The sequence below is a fragment of the Pongo pygmaeus genome, chromosome 9 (genome assembly GCF_028885625.2).
Source record: "Pongo pygmaeus isolate AG05252 chromosome 9, NHGRI_mPonPyg2-v2.0_pri, whole genome shotgun sequence".
NCBI classification, from domain to species: domain Eukaryota; kingdom Metazoa; phylum Chordata; class Mammalia; order Primates; family Hominidae; genus Pongo; species Pongo pygmaeus.
Genome location: NC_072382.2, coordinates 119,534,611 through 119,556,984, shown reverse-complemented (window position 1 = coordinate 119,556,984; position 22,374 = coordinate 119,534,611). Strand labels below are relative to the sequence as shown.

Sequence of the window (22,374 nt, the reverse complement as noted above, 5' to 3'; positions counted from 1 at the left end):
TTTTGTCTGCATTTCCAGGGCCCTGAGAGGATACTACTATGGCAGGTGCAGCTCCAAAGCCTTCCCAGATTATTTTTCTGCACATCCACTGATCCAGAAGGGGCCTGGCCCACCAGAGCCCACAGAGGTTTCCAAGGGATGTGGTATGGAGGCCTAAGGGGTGAGGTGGAGCCTCAGGGGATGGATAGAGGTAGAGAGGGGGAGGGTCAGAGGGCAGAGCTTCAACCAGAACTTTTATTCATTATCCAATTTCATATATTGGAGTAGAATGAAAAATAAAAAAGGTTGCAACCCACTAGTGTGGTAGAAATTTGGAGTCAAGACAAATCTTTCATTCACATCCTGGCTCTGCACTTACTGGCCATGTGACTTTGGGCCTCTCTGAGCCCCACTTTCTCCAGCTATGAAATGAGATTAAAGAAGATAATGCATATCAAGTAGCAAGAACATAGTTAGTGCTCAATAAACATTAGACCTCTACTTTTTCCTCTGCATTGCCTCTACCTTCCTCTCCCTACCCCCTCTCCAGAATGCATCATCAGATCCTTCCCTAAGCAGTTGAATTAATCAGCCACATTTTTGGCCAAGCCAGCTGGCTTAGACTTTATAACAATAAGAAAGACGGAGTAGTGGCCAGGACGGGGGATGTCAACTCCTTCCATCCGTCACCTAGCTGGATAGCATGTAGGACTCCTTCAGTAAGATAGCTGAGGCCATGTGGTCACCTGAGTGTCCCTGGGGTACCCAGCACACTTCCTTCCCCTGGCCATCAGTGGAAACGAAGAGGGCTGAGGTTGGCTTCAGACTTGGATTTGAGATGAGGCAAAGGCTGGTCTCATATCTGCCAAAGGAAGGCTGGGGTTGGTTGTTAAATCTCTACCATGGTTGGCCAGAGTAAGAACTATTCTGGAGTTCATGCCATAAAGCCTGTGTAAGCACTCCTCACAAAGCAAGGGGCCCTCATAACTGTCGCTGGATGTATTTCTGTGTCTCTCCCTGCAGAGATGAACCTCTGTTTTTCAGGCAGTTTTGCACATAGAGAACACTCTTGGCAGCCTGTGACCTTGGGACTGCTCTTCCCTCCATGATCCAGTCTGTCACAGGGAAGTGGCATGTAACCCAGAGGTCAAGTGCTGCCTATGGCAGGCCATGGCCTGTGGGATCCTACATGTTGGGGAGGCTATGGGCTCCACAGCCTGTGTGCCTTGTTAAACAGATGTTTGTCCTGTGCTGCTTTAGCGTGAACAGCATTAGCCTTGGGGACCACCCATGCCACTCCAGCTGCTACTCCCCTCATTCGTTCAGCTGCCCTGCCCCACTCCCTGTGCCCTGTCTCTACATGATGCTTGCACTAACAGTTTCCAAGGTCACCATCTTCATTAACAACAATTATTCAAATGCTAGTTAGTTGCATATGCATTAAACTGATTCTAAAGAGATGCATGTGTGTTTGCGCGTGCATGTGTGTATGTGTGTCTCTGTGTTGGAAAGAACATTATCCATGGACCTAAAAAACAAAGCTCAGCCTGTCTTACCTGGGCAAGTTGCCTAATGGTTCATGTGCCTTTATTTAGTAATCTGTAAAATGGGCAAAATTACCCCTGTCCTGGCTATCCTACAGAGCAGTTGTTACTGTATATGTGCATAAATAAGAATAAGAGGCATAAAAATGTACATCATGTGACAGTGCTTTGTATACGGAATGAGGCAACATATGAACACACACATGTAAAAACCACAGCAAACCCGTTTTAGCCTTATAAATGCTCCGCTGAAATGTGAGGCATAATTACTGTCATTTCATCATACAGGAACGATGAAGGTCTCACAGCTGTTTGTGGCTGTCTCCCCCTCCGTGGGCCCCAACATATGGAGAATTTTCCTAGCTTTGCTTTTCAGCATCATGGGGAACAGCTGATGAGGCAGAGCCAGGCAGGCAATAGTCTTCCTGGAGCAAACTTGGCAGATCCCTTGTGGCCCCAGTGGCGGTGGGAGTGGGAAGAAGCCTACCTCTGCTCCCTCCTCCCATTGCCCTCCAAGGTTCTTAGATGCAAGTGTAGTCCATAGTCCTCTGGACCAACTCCCCCAAGGGGACATTCTCCCTGCAGGGAATCCACAGTCTTTTGTGGGAAGAGCAGTAGGCCCAGTCCCATCTTATGTGACCTCATTTAAGGTCACAGCATTCACTGGAATCTCTGAAAACTCTGCCTAGTCAAGGCTGGTGGACACCCTGCTACTAGGGTGACCCTCCCGCAGTCGTGGGATATGAGAGAGGATGGGACCCCTGCATTGGGGGTGGGAGAGGGAGATTCGGGCGATCACCTTGGGTAAAAGTCTTGCAGGGTTGGAAGGCATCTTTAAGGCTGTGGAATCTGTCACCTAATCAGAGGCTGACTCCCTCTGCAGCTTTCCCACCCAGCGTCTTTTTCTCTCTGCACTAGCACTTCCTGCAACAGGGACTCCTTCCTTGCAAGGCAGCCCATTCCTGGCCACACAGCTCTGACTATTACAGAGCTCATCCTTAGAATGAATCAAACCCTGCTGTGGTCTTGGACCTTCTACTCACTGGTCCTGATGTCACCGCTTGGACCACATAGAGCAAGGCAAAGCCCTCTTCCACTTGACAGCCCTGCAACTATGATAGGCAGATGTCCTGCCCATCTGAGGCCCCTCCTCTGGACACGCAGCATCCCTAGTTGCTCTGATACACCCTCGAATGACATCGTTTCGGTGCTTCATGGTGCTCCTGAGTTCCACAATGGCTAGTTTTCTGACAGCAGGGTGGCCAGAACTGAGAGAACACTGGAGACAGCACTGTAGCCCCAGCTGGGATGCTGGTGAGCTGTCTCCCTGAGGTAAATGACTCCACCTCTCTAGGCCTTATGAATGGAGGAGATTGGACAAAATAATCTCTTAAGTCCCTCAAGCATTAACAATCTAAATCTAGGATTCTCTGGGGACAACTGTGCTGTCTGAGCCGACTCCCTGGAAAGAACTTTTGGCCATAAGGGACCTTCCTTTGACAGGCCCTGTCTAGAAAGGGCTGGAAGATTAAAGAGTCTGTCCGACAGTCAGCTGTTGCTCATAACTTCTCCTGGAGCCGATGGCTCAGGGCCTTGGAGGTTGAAGGATAGCTGCATCTCCACTGGACCTCGCAGGTTTCTGGTTGCTGGTCACAGAAACCATGTTTGTGCTAAGAATCTTAAAAACGAACACCAAAACCACCGATGTTTCTGATGGACACAGGGAGGACACTTGAGCTGCGCTTTGCATGGGGATTAGAAATGGGGGGTGTTTTTTGATCATCTCAACGACTAGGGTGGGGAGCTGCTGGCGTTTAGTTGGGGGAGGGATGGAATGTCTAATGACAGGGAGATTCCCAAATAATTCTGAATTATCATACCCCAATTGCTCTCTTCTGTCAGAAAGTCCCCCTACAGTGTGCTCACACCCTGGGGATGGTCTGAATCTAGCCTGTCGTGTGCCTGCTGAGCCACACATCCTGGCATAAAGATGTGAAAGGCAGCTCTGCCACTACGAACTGTGCAACACCAAGAAATTATTTGACCTAAGAGCTTGTCTTCTTATCTGTAAAATGGAGTCTTGAGCAGTAGCTACATCCAAGGGCTGTTGTAAGAATTAAATGTGCAATAATGCAAGAAAAAGGCTTCCCACCATGCCTGGCACAAAACGAATGCTAAAAAGAAATGATGGTGCTGGGCATGGTGGCTCACGCCTGTAATCCCAGCATTTTGGGAGGCCGAGGCAGGCTGATCACTTGAGGTCAGGAGTTCGAGACCAGCTTGGCCAACATGGCGAAACCCCATCTCTACTAAAAATAAAAAATTAGCCAGGCGTGATGGTGCCTGCCTGTAATCCCAGCTACTCAGGAGGCTGAGGCAGGAGAATCGCTCGAACCTGGGAGGTGGAGGTTGCAGTGAGCCAAGATGGTGCCACTGCACTCCAGCCTGGGTGACAGAGCAAGACGCCATCTCAAAACAACAACAACAACAAAAACAAAGACAAAACAAAACAACAACAACAACAACAACAAAAGATGGCACTGTGATGGGGAAGGTAGTGGTGGAGCAGGTGTGCCAGATTGGGTGGACATCACAGGCAGAGAGCATGGGACTTGGCCCGCTGCTCCCTCTTGTCCAAGGACCGTACCAGCTCAGGCTGCCTGGTACATGCTCTGATGCTGTCTGGGAAACTCACCCTTCTCCTTCCCAGAGTCTGGGCTCAGACAATTTCCAAGATGTGGATGCAACATAAAGGGTTTTTAGTGAAGCAGCAAGACACCATCTGGCTGGTCCTCCTCTAGGTTTTGAATGGACTTGGTGGGTGAGCTGGTGGGAGGATCACCCTACTGGTTGATCCTCTCTGGAACCAATTTTTCCAGCTCTGGGATGAGAACAATCAGAGTGAGGGCACATAATACATCTCCCGTGAAAACCTTTGTGTGGAAATACAGTGAAGTAATCAACCTTGCAAATCAGTCCAAGAAACTTCTCCAGCTCACATCTGCATGAAGAACTCTGCGTAAGGCCTAGGAGTTAGCAAAAGCTGTGTGGCTACTGCAATGCTCTGTTGCTATTGATTCTACCACTATTGTTTTCTTATCTTGATCTCCAAATTAAGTTAATTAATGTGGTGGTAGGGGCTTGTCAGCCAAGCAGATGGTAATTGTCTGTCGTTGGGAAAGGAAACATAGAAGTCCAGGACAGCAAATCTACTTTTCCAAAGGACTGTTACTCTCAGTATAGACAGAGGACACCAGTCTCAGAAATAGAATTTCTGGCCCTATGACAGACTTGGTGAATCTGTTATCTAAGGCTCTGCATTTTTAACAAGCTCTCCAGGTGATTCTTATGCATATAGATGTTTGAGAACCACGGTTTTAGGTTATTATTATTATCATCAGAGGTGAGCAGTAAATATTTGTTGCACAAGGATTCACTTTCCCCACAAATACTTACTGCTTTCCTGCTATAATGATAATGCTTGTAACAACAGCCACAAATACTTAGGTGGTGCCAGGCACTTACATACACCAGAAACTGTCCCAAGCTCTTCATATATATTAACTCATCCAACCATAACAAGCCTTGAGGTAGATATTGCCACCACCTTTGTATAGATGGGGAAACTGAGGCACAGAAAGGTGAGGCAGTCTTGCCTGGGGTTACACACACTGCTTGTAAGTGACAGAGTAGGGATTCAAACCCAGGGAGCCTGGTACCAGAGGGTGGGCTTTTCACCACTGTACTGTGTGCCTAGTATGTGCCCAGGAGACAGAGTGGTGACTAGACAGTCACTGCCCTCAGGGAGCTAATGGCCTTGCAGGGGAGAGAATACCTACTGGCCCGTTGGCCCTGACCATTCCTCCTGTCCCCTGCCCCCTGCTCCCCTGAAGACCCATGACCTCTCCTACAAATGGTTGCCATGCCCGAGTGAGGCTGCCTCTAGAAGGATCTTGCCTGTCTCTGAGGGGGTGTGGCAGGGGCCCTAGCGCTGGCAGATACTCCTGGATGAAAAGTCCAGTGAATGAGATGAGTAAATATTGTAAGGGAAGAGAACAAAATGACTCATCTCCCAGTGGAGGTGGCGAGGTGTTAATATTTCAGCCCCCTCGGGTTGTCCTTTACAATGATTACGGATGATGACATGGGGGTAATTCAGTGTGCACTTCAGAGCAACCTCGGTCAGCCAGCTCCTCCCACTGCAGACAGACACCCCCATCCCACACAGGCAGGTGGGGTGGGAGCCCCGGGGGTCACATACACGGGGCTCGAGTTCCCTTTGCAAAACTAATCCTGATGCCCAAGCAAGCGGTGGAGGGCGAGCGAGTGAGTTGATGCAATGGATACTTAGGTTTCAGCGGTGACCCTGGGGGCAGGCAGCCCAAATGCCTGGGGGCGATTTCTGGTTTAAAAATATTGCTGTGCTATTTCCACACTTCTAATCTCCTAGCAATTTGGAGCCTGTTTTATGAAACACAGCATCAGGGTGGTACTCAGTGTTAAACGGCAGAGAAGATTAAATGGGTTTAAGTCTGGGCGTCTGTCACGTGACAACCAAGCCCATAACTTCCATTTTCTATTAAAAATCCATTTCCCCCTTTGACCAGAAGAAGCTTTGCTGTTGATCTGAGTGTCTCTCTCTTTATTTATGAAGTGTTCCCCCTCCTCTTCTTTCTTTCGGTAAATATGCCTGGTTCTGTCTGCAGAGGGAAGAAAGAGCTGCGGAGAGTGGCTGGGATTGGAGGGGAAAGGAGGAGTCTCTGTCAGGGGATTTGCTTTCCAAATTGGGACCAGCTTGGAGAGAAGACATGAGGGGAAACTTTGTCAGAGCCCAAACTTTGAACTAAACGATATGATGGAAAAAGCTCGAGTTTGGAGCTGGTTGAATTTTGACTCCATCTCTTCCTGGCTGTAGGATCCTGGAGAAGATGTCGACTCCTTCAGCCTCCTTTTCCTAACCCTTAAAATGAGACTAACGGGCCCTCCGCCTCATACCTTTGTGTGAGGATTAAATGGTCAAACCTGGTGCCTGGCACAAGAAGGTGCTCCAAAATGTTAGTCTCCTTTCTTTTGGGGACTCCACACCATTAGGCCAATAAGACTTTAGGGAAATAGATATCCAGCCAAAATGCCACAGAAGTTAGACATAAGGACTACAAGAACTTGGATAACCTCAGGCGCCACTGTTGGGGACTGCTGGACCCTCAAACCTTGCTTTCCCAAGCTTGCAAACCTCCATGTATCCCCCACTGCCTTCAACTCCCCACTGTCTTCCACCACTGAGGCCCAAACTCCTCAATCCAGCTGGTTTCACCTCTTCTCCCCAAACTCACCCAGTTCTCCAGCCTGCAAGGTTTCCACAGCGGCCCCCAACATGCATGCCTCACTCACTGTTGTTGGGCTGTCTTCTCTGGGAGTGCCCCGCCTTGTCACCCCAACTATCCAGGTCTTCCAGCTCAGCTCAGCTCCTACCTCTTCCCAACGCTTCTTCTCTGGCTGCTGAATAACTTTCCCCTTCCTTCCCCACGGCTCCTGGCTAAATCAGTGCTTTCAGCCCGCAGGTCACATATGGCCTGGTGCTATTGCTTAACCCCCTTTCCTGTTCCGCCTCTCCTTTACAATCTCCTGGAAGGTGAAGCCATTCTCCTTGTCTCTGATGCCTCCCACCATACCTGGGATACTGTGGTGCAGCGCATGGCTGGTGCTTGGTAAATATCTCCTGAGGCGATGAACATCTTCTCTGGTCCCTGGATCAGAAATGACTGGGGAAGGAGGACACTGAAGGGTGCAGGAGTCAGCCGAGAGGAAGTAGGGTTTGGAGAGGGCTTGGAATTCTGCAGGGCTGCAGGGTGGAGCTGTGCCCTTTCATCTCTGCGGTAACCTTAGGCACCCTCGACCCCTCAGGGAGAGTGAACAATCCCTATCTCTCATATTAGAACATCCTCATGGGGAATCAAGAACTGCCCCATTCCATTCCACCGTCTCGGCAGCTCTGGGAGGCAGCTAAGATGGTGCAATCACATCCTGCCCTTTTGTAAAGGAGGCTCAGGAGGGCTAAGTGGCTTGCCTGAGGTCACACAGCAGGTGAGGGGTGAGCACCCAGAGGGGAGGTAGTTCTGTCAGACTTCAAGGCAGGGGTCTGGTGCTCCTCTGGGAGCTTGCTAGGGCTTTGTCACAGCTCTGAAGATTCAAATGAGTCTGAGAAGGTGGGGAAACCCCTGTGTAGAGGCCACACCAGACTCTATGAGGCCAGAGTGAGGATGCCAGGCTCCTACTACTCCCTCTTCTGTCCCTGGAGTTCTGAACACACCCATTGCTTCTGTGGCCACTTACCTGTTGCCCATGTGCCCAGTCTTCAACATGGCACGTAGCAGAGATTTGAGGTATTTGATGGTCTGTGCCTCAGTTTCCTCTTTATGTATTTGCTTACTCCCTTCTCTTGGCAGGCAGGGGGAGGCTAAATTAATGCTTATTTAAGGGTTTCTGCATTCTGAGCTGACAGGTGCCTTGTGATGGTAAAATATGAACCCAATGTAAGCGCAAAGTGCTATTGTTTTACACCTGAGGGTGATGTTTCATGATGGCAATGCACTGTCAGAGCCATACACAGAAATGAATGGTGTGTCTAATCCTCCCCTGCTCCCCCAGACTCAGAAGACAGAAGCTCACATCCCAGGGTGGGAGAAATATGAGGCTCCTTGCCTTTTGCTATAAATCTGCCTTTTCATCAGCCCTGACAGGTGGCTGGACAATCCCAGTCAATTCATCAATTAAATCTACCCATTTGTAGTTGCTGGGAACCTTGTGTCCTTGGCTTCAGCAAGATCCGAGGCCCAGGAGTGCAGGAAGGCTGTTGTCATTGTGGTTGATGCTCCTGGAGGGAACAGAGGGGGCCTGGGGAAGTGGTCGTCTCAGGAGGCAGGAAGAGTGGAATGGATTTCCAGCCAGGAGAGAAGGAGAGTGGGAATGTGTGTTTGGAATGCGCCTGGGGTGGAGGAAGGGTTGGGAAAAGTACCCAGCCTGAAAAACCATATTCTGTGGTTTTATTTGTCTTCCACGGGGTTTCTGCAGTAGAGCGGGAGGTGCATCTCCCAGCTCTGAGGCGAGGCAAAGCTGGGTTCTAGCCTCAGCTCTGGCATTTGCACATTGTATCACTTTGGGGAAGTTAGTGAACTTCTCAGAGTCCTAATTTCCTTATCGGTAAAATGGAAATAATAATAATAACACCCCCGAGGGAGTTATGAAGATTAAATATAATATCTGTATAATATAAATACAGTATCTAGAATGGACCTGGCACACAGCCTGGCCTGTAGTTAACAATGAGGTCAATGGTGGCTATTACTATTGCTGGAGGTATAATCATTACAGAGGGCTACATCATACTTAGCCTTAAGAATTTACTTACCTTCTCCCATGAATCAGTTCCTGAATTCCTCCTTGTCAGGGATTCTCTCGGCTTCCTAAGTCCATTTACAGGCACAATGTAGAGTCTTTCTGTACTGTGATGGATTTTTGGCTCCCAAATCCATGAAGCTGCCAGGGTGACAGTGCCTGATTAACTAGGTTTCTCAGGAGGCACCCAGGACCCCAGAGCAATGTCCCTGTTCCCAAAAGCAAAGTATTGTCTGAAATGCCCAGAATCCAACAGAAAGTACTCCCAGGAAGGAGTGTGTGTGTCGTGTATGTGCATGTGTGTGTGTGTGCACCTGTGTGTTCTTGGCCAGCTGAAAATGGAAGTTGGTGGCCAGGTTGTGCCTGAGGAAGGTGAAGGTCCCCTCTTTATTATTGCAGTGGTTACACTGTGGTCATACATCACAGAATGGTTAAGACAGTGACTGCAGGGCCAGATTGCCGAAGTCTGAGTCCCAGTGCCCTCACTTACTGGTTTTGTGGTCTTGGGTAAGTTGCTTTGATCTCTCAGTGCCTTAGTATCCTCATCTGTACACTGGGATACTAATAGTACCTGTCTCTTAGTGTTGTTGGGAGAATTAAAAGAAGTCATATAAGTAAAGTCCCTAACAACAGTGCCTGGCACATTGAAGATGCTTAACAAATATTTGCTGCATGGATGTCAGTAAGGAAGGCTTTCAGAAAGTGAGAAGAGTCTTGGAAGTGGGACCTGCTAAGTGTATATTCTAAGAGAAACCTCCCGAGCCTCGGTTTGCTGCCTGGTGAAATGGCATGATTTCATGCTCTTGGAGAACACTCCAGCCACAGCAAGTTGGGCATGCTTCCAGAGCTTCTGAGGGTCCCATGCAGAGCAGACTTGCTCAGCCACCAACTTTATGACTGTCACAAGAGTAGGCAGCATGAGGAGGAGGATGGCAAGGCCATGTGGCTCCCCTCTCCAAGAAAGTGCCTTTCAGCTGCTATGAGTGCAGTGCCTGGTGAAGACAGCAAATGCATTTGCTGCTAAGAGGATGCTCCTGACACCGCAGCAAGAAGCCCACGAATGTGTTTTCCAGCACGTCTGCTAATGGCTCCATCACGGCTTTTTGTGAGATGATGTGAATTGCTCTGACCAATGAGGCTTAATGGCCTTCCTCAACGAGCTGCCTGGTATATTCTCCCCAGAGGCTCGGCTCAGAGTTAAGCCAAGAATATTAATACGGCCGGATGTGGGCCCTCCCCCATCCTATAAAGTTGTGGAAATTGAGGTCAAGTTGGGTCCCCTGCAACGTTCTTTAAACAAGCAGCAGAGTGGTTTGTTTACTCCTTGATCTTCCTGGTGGAGAGGGAGTGGCTTCCAGCTAGAGACCTGGGACCCTGCCATCTCTTCCTCTGGGTTGGTGTCCACTTGCTAGGCAGTGGATTTCTTAAAGAGGCAGGCTCCTCAAGAAGAAGGGGGACACCCCTTGATTCCAACATTCAGGGTTGCTGGGATAAGAACAGGAAATATCTAGGCCTGATGCTGGGATAAGAGGAACAGATGGCCAGTCTTCCGAGTCAGGTGGCCCTGCCACTGCCAGCTGTAATCATAAGAACATTCTCCCATGTGGTTGAGGGTTGGAATGGCACCATGTCAGAGACGGAAGGGGTCTTTGCAGTCTTGCCCATCCTCTCCCTCCATTTTCCAAGTGAAGGAGCAGACGATCCAAGTGAGGAAGGGAATTGCACAGTCACATGGTGTCAGGGCTGGGTTTAGAATCTGGGTCTTTTGCCCCAAGTCTAGATCTTATCCACCCACTCTTCTGCTGGTCCTCATTCAGTCCTCTGTGGCAACGCATTTCCCAAATCAGCTATCAAGGTCTCCTGCACTCTTGCATCTTCCATTCCAGGCGAGCATCCCGGCTCCTGTAGCCATTCATCTCAGAGCATGGTTTTGAGACCTTTTACAGCTTTCATCTGTGGGATGGTAGAAAGAGCACTATAATCCTCTTTAGGAGCAATGGGTTCACATTTTAGTTCTGTACCTTAGCTGTGTGATTCTGAACAAATCTCAAAAATCCCGGGATTTTCTTTTTTTCTTTCTTTCTTTTTTTTTTTTTTTTTTTTTTTTTTTTGGTTCGAGACAGAGTCTTGCTCTGTTGCCCAGGCTGGAGTGCAGTGGCACGATCTCTGCTCACTGAAACCTCCGACTCCCAGGTTCAGGCGATTCTCCTGCCTCACCCTCTCGAGCAGCTGAAACTACAGGCGCGTGTGCATGGCTAATTTTTGTATTTTTAGTAGCAACGGGGTTTCATCATGTTGGCCAGGCTGGTCATGAGCTCCTGACCTCAGGTGATCCGCCTGCCTCGGCCTCCCAAAGTGCTGGAATTACAGGCATGAGCCGCCGCACCCGAAGGCTGGGGTTTTCTATAGATCAGGAACTGTCTCTGATTCACCTTTGCCAGTGCCTGGTATATAGTCAGTGCTCAATAAGTGCTTACTGAATGACTGATGCTTGAAGGTCAGGTGAATGAGTGCAGCCTGTCGCAAGCCTCCGTGGCTTATGTGGGTATTGTTAGAGCCCATGCTAACCAAGTCTCTCCCCTTGCCTCTCCTGCAGCCCGCCCTGAAGATGTTGGCACCAGCCTCTACTTTGTAAATGACTCCTTGCAGCAGGTGACCTTTTCCAGCTCCGTGGGGGTGGTGGTGCCCTGCCCGGCCGCGGGCTCCCCCAGCGCGGCCCTTCGATGGTACCTGGCCACGGGGGACGACATCTACGACGTGCCGCACATCCGGCACGTCCACGCCAACGGGACGCTGCAGCTCTACCCCTTCTCCCCCTCCGCCTTCAATAGCTTTATCCACGACAATGACTACTTCTGCACCGCGGAGAACGCTGCCGGCAAGATCCGGAGCCCCAACATCCGCGTCAAAGCAGGTAAGTGACAAGATGCCTGCTGCCCCAGTGGCACAGGAGGAGGAGGCTGCGCCGTCATTCTGAGGATATTTGGGGGGGCTTGCAAGAAGTCGTTCACTCAAGAACAGTTTTGTTGTTCTCTTTTGAATCTTAGTTGTACCACTTGCTGTGTGTCCATAGGCATAAGAGACACTTTCTTTCTTTCTTTTTCTTTCTTTCTTTCTTTCTTTCTTTCTTTCTTTCTTTCTTTCTTTCTTTCTTTCTTTCTTTCTTTCTTTCTTTCTTTCTCTCTCTCTCTCTTTCTTTCTGTCTGTCTTTCTTTCTTTCTTTCTTTCTTTCTCTTTCTCTCTCTTTCTTTCTGTCTTTCTCTTTCTTTCTTTTCTTTCTTTCTCTTTCTCTCTCTTTCTGTCTGTCTTCCTTTCTCTTTCTTTCTTTCTTTCTTTTCTTTCTTTCTCTCTCTCTCTTTCTTTCTTTCTTTCTTTTGTTTTTTGAGACAGAGCCTCACTCTGTCGCCCAGACTGGAGTGCAGTGGTGAGGAGACACCTTCCTAAGCCTCAGTTTTCTCATCTGCAAAGTGGATGCAAGTACCTACCTCTGTATCACTACATGTGATGGTTAAATGAGATGGTGTTCATTTAAATGAGGTGCACACTTCAGCCCTTGACTTATAGAAAACGCACAGTGAGGTTTCCTTGAAGCCTTTTATTGAAAAATAATATATAAAGGAAAGTGCACACATTATAAGTATGTAGCTTGATGAAATTTTACAAAGTTCAACTAACACTTAGATCGAGAAATACAACATCAGCACCTTAGAAGCGTTCCTCAAGCTTCTTTTCCGACACTATTCTCCTAAGAGCCACCACTATTCGGATTTCTAACAGTATAGATATTTTGCTTATTTATGAACTTTATACAAATGGTGTCCAATGGTGTGTATTGTCTAGACCTTTTGCTCACCATTCTGCCTATGGGATTTACCCCTGCTGCTGTGTATGGTGGGAGGTTGGTTGTTCTCACTGCTGTGTAGTGTTCTGTCATGCAACTAGACCACACTTTCTTTATCCATTCTACTGCTGAGGGGATGTCTGAGGATAACATATCTCATGAGAAAAGGCATTTTGGTGATATTCACAATGAAAGACTTTTAGCAGTGAAAGATTTTGGTCTTTGGAAGAGTAGGTGGAGGCAAGGAGGTAGGGTTTCTCAGGTGGTCTATTTTAAGAAAAAAGAAAGTCTTATTTCTCTGGATTAGGTCAGGAGGCCAAGGGGACAGCTTAGATCAGCCATTCTTCACTAGGACACCAGGGTACACTGGTGTGTCACAATCAATGGTAAGGTGGGTCTCGGATCATTATAAAGCACTGACGTTTTGGGAATGGTTTTCAACTTAGAAGAGCTTTTCAACTTAAAGACCCAGCCCACTGCAATGGTGCCAGGCCTAGGTCACACCATCTTTTCCAGGGACTGTGTTGGGCCAACCAGGGAGAGTGGTTCTGGGAAAGGCCTCCCAACCAGCATGTGGTGACAGACCCTCTCAGACTTCTTGGGGTCCTTTTCCCTTAGGTACACCTCTCATAAGAGCAAGGTTTAAAGTAGCTGGGAACGGGAGTGTGTAGGGGTGAGGTGGGGTGAGAGCTCTCCTTCATTCCATCGGTTGGTTTGGGGCTAGACCACGAGCTCTTAGAACACAGAGATATGCTCAGGGTTTCTCCATGGGCTCCCCATGGACTCTTTTTAGGAGCAAGTCCTTTGCACGACTCAACCCCTAATGCAGCACCAAGTGCTGGGCTGGGAGCCCTGAGGCCTGGATTTGGAGCCCAGCTCTGGCCTCCACAGCGTGGAGGATTGGGCTAAGGGGAAGGGACCATGTTTCCTGTCACCTCCCCCTCATTTGGTTAGGATGCAGTTTTCACAGTAAGTCTATAAATGTGTTTTTACAAATGAAGAGGTTAAGACAAAGAGAGTTAAGTCACTTGTCCAAGGGCACATAGCCAGTTCATCACAGAGGTGCAGCTATCGTGAAAAGTGACATTGTCAAAGTGCTTTCTTTGGGCTGGGCCTTTCATACACTGCTCTTATGGTGATTCCCTTCCACAAATGAAGAAACTGGGGCTCCAGAAGGTTAACCAACCCTTGTCCAGGATTACACAGCGGGCCAGTGGAGGAGGCAGGGCCCGCTTGTTAGATGCCGTTAACCATTAACCTCTGCTGACTCCCTGGGACATCACAGGTGACGTGCACCCCAGCCCGCTCTTTCCACTCCACCACCCTGCCTCCCTCCAGAGTCCGTTCCCCTTGTTCTCCTCTGTGCTCTCCCATATCTGGAGGCAGGGCTCTGCCCAAACCTATGGAAGGGCTGGACCACAGATCCACAGAGCCACCAGTGCCTCTCCTCTCTTCTCTTTCTTCCACCTCAACCACATCTCCTCCTCATCACAGCCACAACTTGGAGAAGGGGAAAGAATAAAGGCCGAGGGAGGGCCGGGGAGAGCCAGGCTGACTGGAAACACAGTCAATTAAGAGACTGTTGATGATGCCAGAGGGGCTGCAGGTGCACAGTCAGGGGGTGGGGATGGGCTGCCAGGGCCCTAAGTGTCACCCTGGCAACCATGGCAGGGAGAGGAGGAGGGCACGCTGCCCAGGTGCCTGCTGAGGGACAAGGTCGGGAGGCAGCAGGGCTCTGGATGTTCCAGCTTTGCTTGGCAGATAAGGGGGTGGAGGGATCAAGTGAGGCCTGGGAGAGGCCAAACAGTGGAGGACAAGGCAGAGGCAGAAGCCTTGGTCCCATTCCTAGGGCTGGGTCTGCCTGCCTGTAGGGCCAGGCACATACAGCGGCTGCAGGTGGCGGTGCCCCAGAAGCCAGCTGAGGCAGGAGGTGGGCACTGTGGGGGAAGGGATGGTTCTGAAAGCAGGGGCAAGTCTGGGGGTCAGGGAGGGTTGCCGTAGAGGCTGCAGCCAGGGTCAGAAGCAGGAAGAAAGCAGCAAGAATGCTCTGTTTTGGAGAATCTTGGAGACTGTGTCCATGTCTCTGGGATTCTGTGTGCTCAGAGACAATCATAGTCCCAAACATTCTCTCCCTTTGTCCTTGTAAGCTCAGAATCTGAACTACATTTCCCAGGCTGCCTTTCACGTTGAAGGAGCCCAAAACTCAGTTGTTAGAGCATGTGTCACAGGTTTTGTTTGGGTGCATTATGGTCACTGTGTCCAAAATAATTGCCACCCTGGGTCCAGCAATAATGCAGGAAATCCGGTTTGGTTTTCTTAGGGGAATTCTAGCATATTTCCTTATTACCTGCACATCCCCTTGGTGAATATAACATTGCAGGGCTTAGTGCTGCCCTCAAGGCTCTTACAATCTAATATGACTTGCTAATACCGAAATGGGAAAGGTTGGAATTTGGATGGATGGTCTTGCAGAGGGAGGCCAGATATTTTTGAGGGAGAAAAGGCTGCCCAGTAGGATGGGGAGGAGGTTGATGGAGAAGGAGTTGCCAAGACAAGAACAAGATCATGGCAGGGGCTTCTAGGCTGGCTAAGCAGGAGGTGGGAAGGAAGAAGTGGGAAGGTGAGGCTGAAGGAGCAGAGGGAGTTGAGCTGACTCCCTGTTCCTTTCTGGGGACCCTCACCACATCCTTGTGACACTCTTCTCTTCCCCACTGCCAATCTCTCTGCAGTTTTCAGGGAACCCTACACCGTCCGGGTGGAGGATCAAAGGTCAATGCGTGGCAACGTGGCCGTCTTCAAGTGCCTCATCCCCTCTTCAGTGCAGGAATATGTTAGCGTTGTATCTTGGGAGAAAGACACAGTCTCCATCATCCCAGGTAAGAAGCGTCCCGGGGCTGCGGCAGACAGGAGTGCTCCCTCTGTGGGGACTGGATAAAGTAGAGATGCCTGAGCTGGTTGTTGAGCTCAACAAGATCTTGAGATTGGCTCTGGGGAGTGATTTGTTATTGTTCTGGTGATGCTTTGGCAAAATAAAAAAGTGCCTTTGGTCTTGGTCTGGCACGTCTCTGTGTGGGGTGTTGAAGACCCACACACTGGTGGTCTTGACTGGGTGTGTGAGGGTCCCATCAGACACTGAGTGCAGTGGAAGCCCCATCCTTTCTGACTGCTGGGGCTTTGCTTGACCCAGCCCTGAGGGATGGGAGGCAAGGCTGGAAGCACCTTCCCCGCGAAAGGTGGCGAGGGAAGGATGGAGGAGAGGCGGGTCTGTGGTCTGTGTTCCTGTGTCGTGTGACTAAAGCAGTGAGCACTGCCTCCTTGGAGGACCTGACTTCAGGAAGCATGTGTATGGGGACTTTCCTTCTTTCCTTCTTGCATGAGTTGGCTAAAGACTCCATTGGAATTCTAGCTGGCCTTGCATTGAGGCTGATGTTGGGAAATTGGGTTCATACCATGTTGTGGGTTCATCTCATTACAGCTGCCGTGATTGCGAGTCCCTCATTATTGGCTCCTTTTACCTCTCTGGGGTTGTGTCTCCCACAGGAAAACAGGTATAGAAGCCCCAAGAGAGGACCTCGGGTCCTTAAAATACCTCTAGGCCTCCATTTACAAAACTGTGGTATTTTTCCACCACCCATTTCTTCATCTCCACACATTGCAGGGGTTCTGCTGCATTTTCTTCCTTTCTCCACCAAGGACCTTTGTTTCCCTTGCTATAAATTGGAGCAACTTGACCAGGTGATCTCTGAGTTCCCTTTCAGCATTAAGGTCCCATAACTGATGGTTTGAAAAGATTCTTGTTCCTCAAGGTTGATGATTTAGTTGGGGAAGATAAGACTTCTATTCATGGAACCTTTAAAGCAGGGATTCTTAAGCCTGCTACCCATTTAATTCCCCGAGGAGCTCCTTTAGAAACACCAATGCTTAGCCCCAAATCAACTGAATTAGACTCTCCCAGGAGAAGAGCCTGGGCATCCACCTTTTCAGTGCTCGCTAGGGGGTTCTGATGTGTACCTAGGACAAGAACCATGCTCTGGCGTGTTGACAGCTAATGCGGCAGGAGACTTTCTTTGAGACATTAATTTGCCTTTTATACTCAGTACTTTTTCCTTCTCTCAGTTCCAAGCAGATGGTCAGGCCATTATATCTCCTGACTTCAGAGCTTGTAGCAGGATGGGAATTCGAAGCTCCTGGAAGACAGCTGCTCCTCCTGTCTTTTGTAAAACCATAGGCTAATAGCAAAGGTTAGGAAGGGTGTTTTGTCTGGGGAGGAGAGCCTCTGAGGGCAAGGAACAAAGAGGAGATGAAAGGATGCCAGGGATAGGGATGGTGCTGAAGGCTGCTCCATGGATGCAGCCAGAAGAGTTGGACCCCGCAGGGGTGGCTGTGTGGGGTCCTGCAGGGTCTGGGACTAAGGCCAGGGTTCTTGTGTTCAAATGAGTCATGAGGTACACAGCCCAAGAGCCAAAGCAATCATTCAGGCAGGGACCATGGGCTGGTGAGGACCAGAGGTACCCCGGACCTTGGCATACCCTGGGAGAAGCCCCAATAATGTTGGGGACAATCTCCTGCCTATCTAGCAGAGTCAGATTTAAGGTGATTTAAAGAACATAGAGAAATGTGGTATTTCTTATATACTTAAGTTTATAGACTAAGCATTACATCCATTAAGAGATAATAATTATTGCATTAAAATTTGGGGGGTGCTTACTATATCCCAGGTACAGGGTTCAGAAACTTTCATACAGGATCTCTTTTTATCATCACAAAAAATCTGTAAATGTGTTTTCCCCTCTCCACTTTATAGAAGAGGAAACTGAGGCTCAAAGAAGTAAAGTACCTTCTGAATCACACTGAGCAGAGGGTGGGGCTGGAACCAGAGTCTGTTTTTTCAACCTGTGTGCTTAACCCCACACAGACGTGCCTCCCCCACCATATAAATGTATCCAATAAAGTGTTACTCTGGCTACAGTGGAGGCTTTAAATGTGTGCTGTAGGCAGTGAGGCCTTTGGCTTTAGGAATGGGGACAAACTGATGTAGGGATGGCTTCATGGAACCAAGTGCAGTGTTGTGATTAAGAGCCTAGAATCCAGGACCAGACTACCTGCATTTAAGACTCACTCTATTGCTTACTAGCTGGGCGAGTCATTTACCCCCTCCATTTCCCCACCTGTAAAATGGACTCATAGGGTTCGAGTAAGAATGAAATGAATCAATACATGAACAATGTCTAGAACACTGCCCGACACTTGCTGAGCACAGGTTATAGCGATTATTAGGTGGAAGACAGCATTTGTGCTTGCTGTTTGCTGCAGTGGTGTGTGTTTCTGGTATGGAATGGTGTCTGTGTTCCCTACACGACTGCAGTTCCCACGGTCCAGAACTGGATTGTTCTCATCCACACATCCCCACTTTCTGCACTCAGGGTAAATAAAAGCTCACTAAATGATCAGTGAGTATATGAATGGATGGCTGGAAGAATTCTAGAGGAATCTGGGGAATGCCATGGACAGAGGCATGGAATAAGGACAGCAGGCTGGGCGTGGGGTGGGGAGAAGACCAGATCAGATAGGAGAGAAGGAAGGTTAACTGGTTCCTGTGCTTAGGAGCTGGAGGCAGGGAGCTTCCCCCAGGCGGCCTTTGTAGTTGGTGCTTCAGGGCTGTCTTTGATGTCAAGACTGGGCTGGTGGCCCCATAGGGCATAATTATCAGGAAAGTGGCCTTGATGCTAATCTGCAGGGCTGTGTTAAACTTTGGTTTTGCAGAACCCCTTTGTTTAGTTTGGCCTTGGAGAATTTTCCTCTCCTGCCCAGTCCTCCAGCCCCATCCATAATCATTCTAGATCATTCTACAGCTACATGTTAGATCCATGGCCAGTCTTCCCCAAGTGCAGAAATCCAACTGGCATGATCATGGAGGACTCCATGAGAGCCAGAGAGAGTGGAGTTTTGTCTTGTCCAGGCTCTGTAGGTCCAGGACCAGAACTCGGGCCCACATGCCACATGCTTTAATTTTGGAAAATGCAAGTAGCTTGATTTTTTATAAAAATAGGATTTTTTTCCACTAACCATATTCACACTATGCCCAGTGTGTGTGCTGTGTGTGTGTGTGTGTGTGTGTGTGTGTGTGTGCATTTTGAGGTGGGGAGGCTGGATGGCACTTCGCATGGTAGGGGAAGATTACATGGCAAGTTGCCCTGAAGGTTAGTGGAGGATGGAAGGATGGAAGAGCCAGGGATACTTCCCTCTGACACTTCAGGATCAGCTTCAGGAGCCAGAGGAACTGTGTTGACTTTGATTTCTGGATCTGCAGGGCTGGGCTCAGCTTCACAAACCACAAGTCCAGCAGGAGCTGGAACACAGAAGGAGGAGCAGGGAGACTGGTGTGGGCCCATCAGAGCCCCAGGAGGCATCCCCTTGGGGATGCAGGTGCCCTGGGAGGAGGGGGCCCTCATGTGGGTGCAGCCCCTGTGGATGGGAGCTGGCTCTCCCATGCCTCTTTCTGAGGCAGTCTGGGAAGAATTGAAGGCTTGGGACCAAAAACAATCTCCATGAATTGGGTGCTCACTCACAGGTTAGCCTTCCCAGCTATCCCTGGCTATCCTGAAGCTGGAAAAGGAAACTCTCACCAGCTTCTTGGCTGTGCTTTGCCCAGGGCAGGGAGAGGCTGGAGAAACAGCCCAAAGTGCTACCCTTTAGCCACCTACTATACCCGCCTCCACTCCCTCAAGCGGGTCATCTTTCCATCCGCTGTTTAAAGACGTGTGTGTAAAGCATAGAGCCTCTCACTTTGTATCTGGCAGACTCCCACCCTTGCTTCTCTCTCCAGGGAACTGACCTGGTGTGAACTGGCTCTCCAAGGCTGGCAAGGTGGGGGTAAGAGGGCCAAGGGCTGTGCACAAACATAAATTAAAATTAACGCCTCCAGTGAAGCTGAGATGTGGTTTAATTTCCCATCTGCATGATCACCATTACAATACATGTTATTGGATATAAAGATAAATCCAGCCCTGTTCCTAATAGCTTTTAATTTCCACCAGACCTGATTATATCAATGTGGGCCCCTTTTGGGAGTCTCCCAGCATGCTCTTCCCCAGCATCCTGACTGGCTGTCTTGGTCCCAGTGGGGAGTTTGGGACACTGCTCAGATGCGGGCCAGATGTGTCTGCTGCTGCTCAGGAAGACAAGCCTGCATCAGCTCCTTTGTCCATGCAAATGGGGATACTGAGTTGTCACCATGCCTTGCCAGGCTGAAAGTGCTCTGAGGACACTGTTTATTGTGGGTAGGGAGACACAGGGGCAAGGACGCATCTGGCCAGAGGGGTCCTGTGACATGAGAAAAGGTCTCTTAGTGTCGTATAAGGGTTCCTATCAGGCAGTGCTTCCTCTCTGCAGCCCACCTTTGGCCAAGAGAGCAAAGTAAACTACCAGCCTCCCTAGAATAATGAACTCCAGAGTTCCAGGGTGCCAAATGGGTTTTCATAGCTCTCATTCAATTCAGCGATCTCTTCTGCCTGGGGTACAGTGGCCCCCTCCTCTCTCTGTTGATACCCTGCCCCTCTTTTGTCCCTTACACTTCGTCCACGTGCCCTCTTCCACGAGGCCAGACATAGGCCTGCCGGGCAGACAGTACCACCCTGGTTCCATTCCTGGAGCCCTGCCTTCATTCTGTCTTGTGTCCTTGTCCGTTATTTCTATCTGTCTGCCGCAGGAGGGTGTACAACTGTATCTTTTTCATCTTTTTATCCCCAGAACCAGCATAGGACTGTCACAGGGGAATAATTATAATAATAACAAGATTAATGATAATACCTATCCTGTATGGAGACCTCTTTTGGGTTAGGCATTTTACATATATTATCTCTAATCCTCACAATAACCCTTTAAGAGAGATAATGTTTTTATGTTCTGTTTTTGTTTTTATTTTCTCATTTTATAAATGAGGATGTTGAGGCCCAGAGCAGTTAAGCACGTTACCCAAGGCCACACAGCTAATAAGAGATGTGGCCCGGATGTGAGCTGGTCTTCCGATTCCTCTACTTCCCGCCGCCTCTCCAGAGCAGACTGGGAATCATTAGGAATCGGGTGTCCTTAGATTTCCACATAGAAGGAGGGCCCATCTCTGTCTCCTGCACTCTCCTGGGAACAGAAATCTGCCACCAACCCTTGTGCTGACCTCTGGCTGTGTGTGCAGTGACCAGAGGCTTGGGCTCCTCTGAAGGGCAACAGATCTCCAGCTTAAAGACCAGTGAACAAAACAGCCCTCCTAACAAGAAGGCTTTGTTGGGCACTGGCTCTGTTTTTGGCCCCGTGGGAGACACAAAGACTGTCCTAAACTGGGAATTTAGGATTCAGCTCATGTTGTCGGCTCTAATGGACAGGGATGGATAATCTCAATACAACAAACAAATGTGATCTTGGTTTGGCTTTGGAATGCAGATTTGATTTATTAATTACATTTCGCTCAGGCTGACATGAAGGTCACTTCTTTGGCTCCCACGAATCTACACCAACTTGAAGGGGAGATGGGCACAGAGAGGGGAAGTGGTGCCGGTGCTGGAAACCAGTTTGGGCCACATGTAGGCTATGAACATGTGGAATCACAGACTGTGAGAGCTGGAAAGTGCCCTGGAGACTGTGTCATTCAGCCTCTGCATTTATGGATAAAGAAACCGAGGCCTAGACCAATGCTCTCTCCTGCCATCTTCTCTCCTCTCCTGCTCACTCTCAGGGCACATGATTTTAACTACTCATGGGGCACCTTTGTATTTCACTATAGATACCAGATATTTTTCCTCCTTTGTCTGTCTGAAGCCTACGCATCTTTCAAAGTCTGGTTCAAATACTACTTTTTCCATGATGTCTTTCCTCGATTTCTGCTAAGAATGGATTTAAAAGTCACCCAGATTAACCCACTCCAAGGGGCTCCTTTTCTGAACTCCCTCCAAACTTTATCGGTTCCTTGCTCAGGACACTAATCGTACTTTGTCCTGTAATTTTTTTTAAAAGTCTGTGTTATCCCCATTACAGGAATGTATAATAATCAGGGGCAGGATTCATATTTTATTCAGACCTGTCTTCTCTCCAGTGATTAATGGTGATGACAGAATGACAGTCTCTCCCCTACTGAACCGTCCTGTGGAATGGAGGACACTGGGAGGCCTGCCTAAGGTCCCGTGGAAAATTGGTGGCATTACCAGGGTCTAATCTTGGTGGTCCTTCACCTCCATAATGCCAAGTTGCTTCTGTGGGTTCCTCTTGTGATTCTCTGCTGTTCAGATAGAGAACTGGGGACCTAAGCTCTTAACTACTTACGAGTCTGGAGAAAAGTGGCTGGGATTGTCACCCTGCACTAGTGGGAAATAGATGATAGATCCGAGGCAATTCAACAAAAGGAGCTTGGACCCCTGCTGGGTGCCAGGCACAGTGCCAGGCCTTGCAGAGGAGTCCAGGTTGGCCATGATCTGTTCCTTTCCTGGCTTCTGTCTTGGGACTATAGTGTCTTCCCACAAAGAGGAGGATACCGCAGGACCATTCTTTCTGTTGATGGCCGCACAGTAAGGCATGCTGAAGGAGACAGGCCCTCAAGTCAGGCCCTGGAGTCTGTGACCAGGTCAA

General features: G+C 49.1%; 1 protein-coding gene across 2 annotated transcripts in view; it reads left to right on the top strand.

The window, feature by feature from the left end:
- Window positions 1-22,374, top strand: part of DSCAML1 (DS cell adhesion molecule like 1) — a 366,272-nt gene that overhangs the window by 4,862 nt on the left and 339,036 nt on the right. For both annotated transcript variants that reach the window (XM_054439952.2, XM_054439953.2), the window contains exons 2-3: window positions 11,515-11,832; window positions 15,489-15,635. In XM_054439952.2, the coding sequence (XP_054295927.1) occupies window positions 11,515-11,832; window positions 15,489-15,635 (465 nt within the window). The remainder of the gene's footprint in view (window positions 1-11,514; window positions 11,833-15,488; window positions 15,636-22,374) is intronic.